The sequence below is a fragment of the Aquila chrysaetos genome, chromosome 13 (genome assembly GCF_900496995.4).
Source record: "Aquila chrysaetos chrysaetos chromosome 13, bAquChr1.4, whole genome shotgun sequence".
In the NCBI taxonomy this organism is placed as follows: Eukaryota; Metazoa; Chordata; class Aves; order Accipitriformes; family Accipitridae; genus Aquila; species Aquila chrysaetos.
Window position 1 is genome coordinate 139,133 of NC_044016.1, and position 8,660 is coordinate 147,792.

Here is an 8,660-nt window from a genome sequence, read left to right on the forward strand (position 1 = left end):
TAATACACAGCCCTACCAGAGGGGATGCGTTACTGGACCTGTTGTTCACCAACGCAAATGAGCTAATCACAAACACTAAGATTGGAGGCTCCCTGGGCTGCAGCGATCATACACTGGCGGAGTTCACAGTCCCAAGGGATATGGGACAGGCAAAGAGTAAAGTCAGGACCCTGAATTTTGGGAAAGCAAATTTCCAGCTGTTCAAGTAGTTCGTCAGTGGGACTCCCTGGAAAACTGCACTCAGGGACAAGGGAGCAGAACAGAGCTGGCAGATCTTTAAGGACGCTTTCCATAGACCATAAGACCTCTCGATCCCCATGTGTAAGAAATCAGGAAAGGAAGGCAACAGACCAGCATGGATGAGTCATGACCTGCTGGTCAAACTAAAGGGCAAGAAGGAAATGGAAGGCACATGCAGTGGAAGCAGGGACAGGTATCCTGGGAAAAGTACAGGGACATCACCTGATGGTGTAGAGATGGGGTCAAGAAGGCCAAGGCGCAGCTGGAGCTGAACTTGGCAAGGGACACAAAGATTAATAAGAAGGGCTTCTGTAAGTATGTCAGCCAGAAAAGAAAGATCAAAGAAAGCGTACCCCTGACGAACAAGACTGGCAAACTGGTAACAACAGAGGAGGGGAAGGCTGAGATACTCAACAACATTTTACCTCGGTCTTCACTGGCAATCTCTCTTCCCACACCTCTCCAGTGGATGGACCTCAAGGCAGGGACTGGGAGAGCAAAGTCTCTCCCACTGTAAGAGAAGAACTGGTTTGAGGCCACCTGAGGAACCTAAATATACAGAAGTCTATGAGAGCTAATGAGATGCATCCCAGAGTCCTGAAGGAATTGGATGCTGTAGTTGCCAAGCCACTCTTCATGATATTTGAAAAGTCATGGCAGTCAGTTGAAGTCCCTGCTGACTGGAAAAAGGGAAACATTGCACCCATTTTTAAAAAGGGTAGAAAGGAGGACCCTGGGAACTACCAACTTGTCAGCCTCACTTCTGTGCCTGGGAAAATCATGGAACAGATCCTCCTAGGAGCTATGCTAAGGCACATGGAGGACAGGGAGGCGATTTGAGACAGCCCGCATGGCTTCATCAAGGGCAAGTCTTGCCTGACCAACCTAGTGGCCTTCTATAATGGAGTGACTACATCAATGGACAAGGGAAGAGCTACGAATGTCACCTATCTGGATCTTCTGTAAGCCTTCTGACATGGTTCCCCCCAACATCTTTCTCTCTAAATTGGAGACAGATGGATTTGATGGATGGACTGTTCACAGGATAAGGAATTGGCTGTATGGTCACATCCAGAGAGTAGTGGTCAACTGCTCAATGTCCTGATGGAGATCAGTGATGAGTGGTGTCCCTCAGGGGTCCGTATTGGGACCAGTACTGTTTAATACCTTCATCAATGACATAAACGGTGGGACCGAGTGCACCCTCAGCAAGTGTGCAGATGACACCAAGCTGAGTGGTGCAGTTGACAGGCCTGAGGGACAGGAGGGACCTGGACAAGCTCAAGAAGTGGGCCCATGTGAACCTCATGAGGTTCAACAAGGCCAAGTGCAAGGTGCTGCACCTGGGTCAGGGCAACCCCCGGTATAAAATACAGGCTGGGGGATGAAGGGATTGAGCGCAGTCCTGCCAGGAAGGACATGGGGGTACTGGTGGATGAAAAACTAGACAGGAGCCGGCAATGTGCGCTTGCAGACCAGAAAGCCAACTGTATCCTAGGCTGCACAAAAAGAAGCACGGCCAGCAGGTCAAGGGAAGTGATTCTGCCCCTCTAGAGGACTGGAACACATCTGCTATGAGGAAAGGCTGAGAGACTTGGGGTTTGTTCAGCCTGGAGAAGAGAAGGCTCTGGGGAGACCTTTTAGTGGCCTTTCAATACTTAAAGGGGGCTTACAAGAAAGATGGGGACAGACTTTTTAGTAGGGCCTGTTGCGATAGGACAAGGGGTAATGGCTTTAAACTGAAAGAGGGTAGATTTAGATTGGACATAACAAAGAAATTCTTTGCAATGAGGGTGGTGAAACACTGGAACAGGCTGCCCAGAGAGGTGGTAGATTCTCCATCCCTGGAAACATTCACAGTCAGGCTGGACGGGGCTCTGAGCAACCTGATCTACTTGAAGTTGTCCCTGCTCATTGCAGGGGGGGTTGGACTAGATGAACTTTAAAGGTCCCTTCCAACCCAAACTATTCTATGATTCCTCCCCCTCCTCAAATATTGAGGCCTTTTCCCTGATCTCTGGCACAAACATAGCAACTCAACCGTAAATACGTAGTTCTAACAGCTCTTTTCAACACAAACTCTCATTTAAGGTCAGCTCACCCAAAGGGCATTTTTAAAGGGGAAACAAATCCCGGCATACAGTCGTAGATCAAAAGAAACAGCTATGTAGGCTGTGTCCAACCCAGTGAGAACAACAGTATGCCATAAGTACTGTCACTCACATACCAAGGCTTAAGACCTTCAAGCATCTTTTGCTGTGATACTCATTTGCGCCAGCTAGCCTGTTCCCAAACCACCCTCAAGATCAAACCAGGGCTAGGGACTGTTCCTGGGAGGCAGGATATAGCCACCCGTTTTAAAGGCTAAGAAATCTTAGCAGGACAACCCATACTAAATCAGACTAGCTTTCCTCAGGACCCACACTTCCAGCTCTGAAAGGTGACTTCTTTGCTAGGACAGATGTAGACAGTGTCCTAATTATGATACACCTCTTGTCAAATTTCCTGCACATGAAGACATCATTAGGAAATCATCAGTCACCCCTGCCACTCCCCTCTGCCATCCCAGCCAGACTACTTCCACTAGTGACCTACCTGCACTGTGTGCATGCTATTAGTGCTCTGAAGAAACTCGCCTTCCTCCCCAGCTCTAACATCACCACAGTCCTCCAGCAAGCGCACCCTCATGCCGCGCACCAGGTTTGCCTGCAAGTACTCCACATAGCCACTGCGGTCTGCGAAGTGTGACGGGGTTAGGAAGGCACGACCCTGCTTTTTGTGGGGATCATGATTTGAAGGGAGCACAGGCATTTGGGCAGCAGTGCAGGCTGGGGTCTTGGGGTGGAAGATGGAGTGGGTGGTGCGAGGCCGTAGCTCCTGTCGGGGCAGCGGCTCTGGCTTGTGGCCGTGGTCCCAGCCCATCACGTGCACCAGCTCCAAGATGAGGTTTGCCATAGCCATGCTGAACTCAAACTCCTGCTTCACACGGCTCCTCTCCTCAGCGAGCGGGCTGGGCACGACGCAGTCCTGCTGCTCCCCTCCCTGCTCCACGCCACTGCTGAGCTTGTCCATCAGAGAAGTGACACACAGGTAGCGCTTCACTAGAACGAACAGCAGCTTCCCGGGGATCTGCAACAAGCACGGCTGTCAGAATCGAGCCTGCAGAGCCCCTCCAGCCCCCGGCTCTCCCGGAGCCACCAGCTCATCCACAGTCAGGCTCCCACGATAGCTCCAGACCAGCAGGCAGCAGCAGAGACCTCTCAGCCTACCCTCATCTCCCTGCTCAGAGACAAGGCTCTCCATGTGCCCCTCCACCACCCCCCAGCCTCACACCAGCCCAGATCCCGTGCCAGCTCTCCCCACGCCCAGTCCTGCTCAGCTGCCCACTACCTACTACCCTCCTGTCCTAAACAACGACACCAGCTCTGGCCCCCTCACTCTCAGCCCTCCTGACCCCTAAAACCCACAGGCCCAGGGCTGACAGGACCTGCCGCTACCTGGGGAAGGTGAATCCCCTCAAAGGACATGCAGTGCTCTTCAGAAGACATCATCTCAGCAAACAGCTCCAGCAAGGTGTAGCGACTGTCGAAGTCCATGTGCTGCTCAATGCCATCCTGCTGGCTCAGCGACAGGAGGACATAGGCCCGGCTCCCTGCAACAGCAACAGAAACTCTTCAGGCATCGCAAAGATAACCCTCACCCCACCCTGCCTGCACGATACAGACTTGCAGGCAAGGAACAGCTTTGCTGCTCACTGTCACCTGGAACCACCTTCCGTCCTTTAATCTGGATTGGCAACATTTTGCTCCACTGAATGACACTGCGTTTTTTCCACCCCTAAAGCTGCGAGATTCCCCCAAAGCAGCAGCCCCAAAGAAATGACTCCAGAACAGAGTTCCAGGAGAGAAAGAAGTTAAGTTTTAACCTGAATCAGCCCCCCACCTGCCACACTGGAGAGCCACGTGAGCTTGGGCACTAGGACAGGGAAAGCCAGATCTCTTGTGGGACACACCACCACTAGCAACCTTCCAGGTGCACCCAAGCCTCATCGGGCAGTTCCGAGCCACGGCAGCTCCTCTCAAATGAGAGGACTGGGAAAGGACCAGCCTCCACCCACCAGGGCCTAAGGAAAGGCTCCCGGCCAAGAACAGGCCAGAGCCTTTCCAACTGAAAGCATGCAGCAGAGACACCCCGACACTCTGCCAAGCCCCTTGGCATAAGTCCTCCTAACAGTTAATCAGCATCCCAGCTCAGGAAGCTGTCAGGGGAAAGAGCTCCCACGTCTTAAAGCACCCCAGACAACTACGACCGAGAAGCCCCTTGGAAGCTCCGGTCTGATCCATCCCCTTTCGCCAACAAGCCCCAGGACACACTGCTTCCCAGGCATCCCACGCCTACAAAAGGACTGGCACCCCTCAGCTGCCCAGCAGCACCTCCTCAGCTGCACTGAGCAGCAGCAGCAGCAGCAGCAGCCCCCACCTGCATCGTGCGAAGCCAGGGCCCTCAGCATCTTGCCGGCACTGCGGCGGATTTGCTTCTCCTTGTGGCACAGCATCTTCATCAGCAAGTCGAGGGCTCCCGTCTCCTTGAAGGCGCCCGCCAGCGAGCCAATGCTGGCGTACGCGCTCAGCACGTGGATGGTGTTGAGGATGGAGGACTCCGGGGCCCCGGTCTCGGCCATCTGCCGGCCAGCTCGCTGCGCCAGGCTCCTGACATCAGCCTTCATCTCCAGCAGCGAGGCTTCATCCAGCGGGACATCTGCAGCGAACGGGCTGGCTGCCTTCTCCTCTTTCACCCACTGCCCTTCCAGCTTCCTCTTGCCCAGCAGCGCTGGGCAGCTGGCACAGACCTCTTCTGCAGACATCCACATCGAGATGTTCTCCGGCTTGGTCTCTGCAGAGGAGGCACTGCTGCCTTCCACTGCTCTCTCTTCCAAGCTGATGATACTCCACTGGATCAGGTACTCGGGCTGGCCGTCGTGGCCTCGCCGCTGCCGGAGCAGCTCCTCCGGGTAGGCCTGCAGTTTGGCTCCCAGGTGCACAAGCAGGTTGCCATTATGCCTCTCATTCACCATGGCAGAAAACGTGCCTGCGGAGACAGAGGGGAAGCAGAGGCAAGCTTTTATTTCTGAGCTGTGTGCCAGGGAAAGCGTGAGCAAGGACCTCAGTTGCTTGACAGTAGAAGTGACTGAGGCACAGCTTTTGATCTTGTGATCCCGCACCCAGGATAAAGCTCTGAAGAAAACCCCATTTTGCAGAAGCTCACATCCCCCCTCCAAGAAAATGAGCCAGTGTTTCATATACAAACCCTGTTCCCAGCATTACCGGCACACACAGAAAGAAGTTTTCCTCAAAAATCCCAAGGCAAAATGGGCCCATTCGAATCCTCTTATAAGACAGCAAATAACGACACGAGACCTCGGTCTTGTTCTCATCTCTGCCACTGTCCACAACACGACCCTGCACAAGTTGCTGCTTTTGCACTTCTATCTTCCCTCTTGTTATTTACCATTTATATCTGTTTAGACTGCAAGTTTACCTAGAGCTCAAGGCTCTCTCACTGTGGAGCTGGACCTAACTTGAGTCACCAGGCCCTGAAGAAAATCACCAGTGATTTCTCAGATCAAGTTCTTATACATCAAACCAGCTCACTGTGTAAAAGCCACTCAGTATTTCCTCCTTGGCCTCGTCTCAGATATGCTTCACCTTTACAATGTTTAGTCAATGGGCAAATTCAACAAAAGGCAAAGATTGCTGCTCTCTGCTGCCTGATTGTTCTGCATATCTTAGGACTACAAAGAAGCAACCATGACACTTCTCTGCTTTCATCTATGCAGAGAGGAGCACGAAATAATGTGCAGTCTAAGACTGAGTGCCAGCAATCAGCTGGCCAACTGTAGACAGTACCACACACAACGGCCGGACTTCACTACTACAAAGGATGCCAGATCAGAGTCTGATAAGATGGTTCTCAGAGGTGCTCCAGCAGGTGGTAGTGGAAACACGTGAACAGGCCCTCTTGTTGTCACTTACACATCCTAGCAAGAGAATCAGTGAAGCAATGTGCTGTTCAGCTGATGGCAACACAACTCATTCTTAAAAAAGGAGCTAACGTACATAGGAAACAGTCAATTCACATACAACCAAAGAATATACTGATGTACAACCAAAGAATATACTGACCATCAAAGACCGTGATAGGCACATTAAAGATGCTTCCCAGGCGCAGAGAGAAGCCTGAACTCCTGAGAAATTCGTACCTACCTTCAATTGTGCCTTCCTTGGAGTTTGCAGGCAAGCCAGCTGGGAATCTTCTTGCAGTCTCTCTGTAATAAAAGGACCAAGTTACTCTCCCGTGCTTTATAACAGTGTTTAGAGGCCACGCCATAAGCCAAACAATTGTTTTCCCTAACTGTGCTTGTACAGCACACAAAAAAAACCTACCCCAAGAGGCTCACATAAAATAAAAATCATAGGAAAGCAAAAGTCTCTGTGAAGCGTTGTTTTGTTTGATAACTTCGCCCTGTGCCCACATCATGGCATTTAGCATGAAAAAAACTCTTTAGAGCTGAGCTATCAGAAGGGACCCAAACGGATTTGTAGCTAGGTGGGGTAGAATTTGGATTTAGGGCATCTGAAGAAGCAGCTGCAATGCGCGTGACGAACGAGGCACACCGAGCCTACGACAACCCACAGCTAAATTGTTAGACTGCTTAAATACACACCCTACGGCAAGTTTCAGAGTTACGCCAAATGAACATGCCACCTCCGATCCCGAGTCTGTAAGGCAGCACGGCACCCGCTTCAGAAGCTCGGCCCTGTGCACGGGCAGGCGGAGCAGAGCATCCCATCCCACCCCAGCCCCGGGACAACAAGGCCGGCAGCCTGCCTACACAGCAAAACAAGCAAGGCTGCTAAAAACCGGTTTATCCTCGGCAATGGCCGCCGCGGAAAAGACGACGGTTTTTCTTCCAGGCCGTTCTAGACGCCTCAGCGAACCCTGCTTCTCCCCCGCGGCTCTCGGCTCACCCCTGCCCCAGCAGCCACAGCTCGGCCCGCAGCGGGGCAGGGGACAACGGGGCCCGGCCCCGGTGCGCAGTGGGGGGCGGTTCATCCCCCAGATCTCCACAGAGACGGGGTAAAAGGAGGCTCCCCCTCACACCCCGACCCCGTTCCCGGCCCCTAACAACCACGGGGAAAGGACCAGAATCAGTACCGCGACCCGCACCTGCCGCCACCGCCGCCGCTACAGCTCCCCACTTCCGCATCCCGGGCACGCACGGGCACGCAAGCCACGCCCACTACGGGTGGCGGCGAGGGCCAGAAGACCTCGCGGGAGGGGCGGGCTGCGCGCCGGCTTTCTCCGCGCATGCGCTCTCCTGGCGTTAGCGGCCCACGGCTCCGGTCCCTTCCGTGGGCCCGAGCGTTTCGATCGGTGTCACCGGGTGGGACCAGGCCGGGCCGCGGGTCGCAGCTCCTGGTACCGACAAGAGCCGGTCCTGCGGCCTGGGGTTGGCTCCCGGGAGCGTTGAGGGGGGTTGCGGCCTGTTTGTAGTAGCGCAGGCCAAGCGTGTGTGACAGGGCTTCTGTGCCCCCCCCCCCCGCCGTGGTGTATGAACGCCGGGGATGGGAGTGAGGGACAGAAAAATGAGAAAAAATACCTTCTGATCCCCCTCGGCCTTACTAGAAAAGAGAAAATAATTGAGGTTGGGAGCTGAAGGCGGCACTTGCAGGAGCTCCCGATGCTTGTGTTACACCCCGTGCTGGTGTGGTTTCCTCTGGCGATTAATTAACTCTGTTAAAGACTGGGGTAAGCAAAAGGAAGGCTAAAAGCCCATCATGTCAGCATTAACGTTATTGCAAACGCGGTGTTAACCAAAAATGACCGCAGCAACTTTTTCAGGTCCGGGGTTTTGGGGTGATTTCAGGCTCGCACCACACCTTCCGTCCGCCTTGCTCGGCTAACTTCAGTGAGAACTGCGCTCGCTCTCGGCAGGTTTTGGGTTGTAAGGCTGCCCTGTTCTCAGTGTTGCTAGAGAGGCAATTGAAGCCAGTTGCACCCAAGTTTGGCCTGTTCCCAGTTCCTTTCCCGCTTTGGTGTTACGCTGATCTGTAATGCCCACACCATAAAAACTAAATTATTGTCCTTTGCCCATATTTCCCTTCCTCAAGAGGCCTCAAAGCAGTTAGCTACAATCTAGTAGGTGCAGGTTTCTATTGGTCTGTTGACATTTGTTTTAAATTACAAACAAATGTTAAAGGCTAAATGGATGAGAGTCTGCTTTCTTAACTTGGTCCTGGAGCAGCTTCGTGTACGTGCCCAACCTCATTTCCACCCTCGGTACCAATGCAACTGATTAGACAATTTCCATGTTTTACACTAGCAATCAGCAATTAGTACAAACAACATAACTGCAATTA

At 52.9% G+C, this 8,660-nt stretch overlaps 1 protein-coding gene across 1 annotated transcript in view; it reads right to left on the minus strand.

The window, feature by feature from the left end:
- Positions 1-7,529, minus strand: part of LOC115349966 (cullin-9-like) — a 35,208-nt gene extending 27,679 nt beyond the window's left edge. The window contains 5 exon segments of the mRNA XM_041128609.1: positions 2,836-3,369; positions 3,738-3,892; positions 4,720-5,328; positions 6,504-6,565; positions 7,468-7,529. Coding sequence (XP_040984543.1) covers positions 2,836-3,369; positions 3,738-3,892; positions 4,720-5,314 — 1,284 coding nt within the window. The 5' untranslated portion in view covers positions 5,315-5,328; positions 6,504-6,565; positions 7,468-7,529.
- Positions 7,530-8,660: the final 1,131 nt, after the last annotated feature.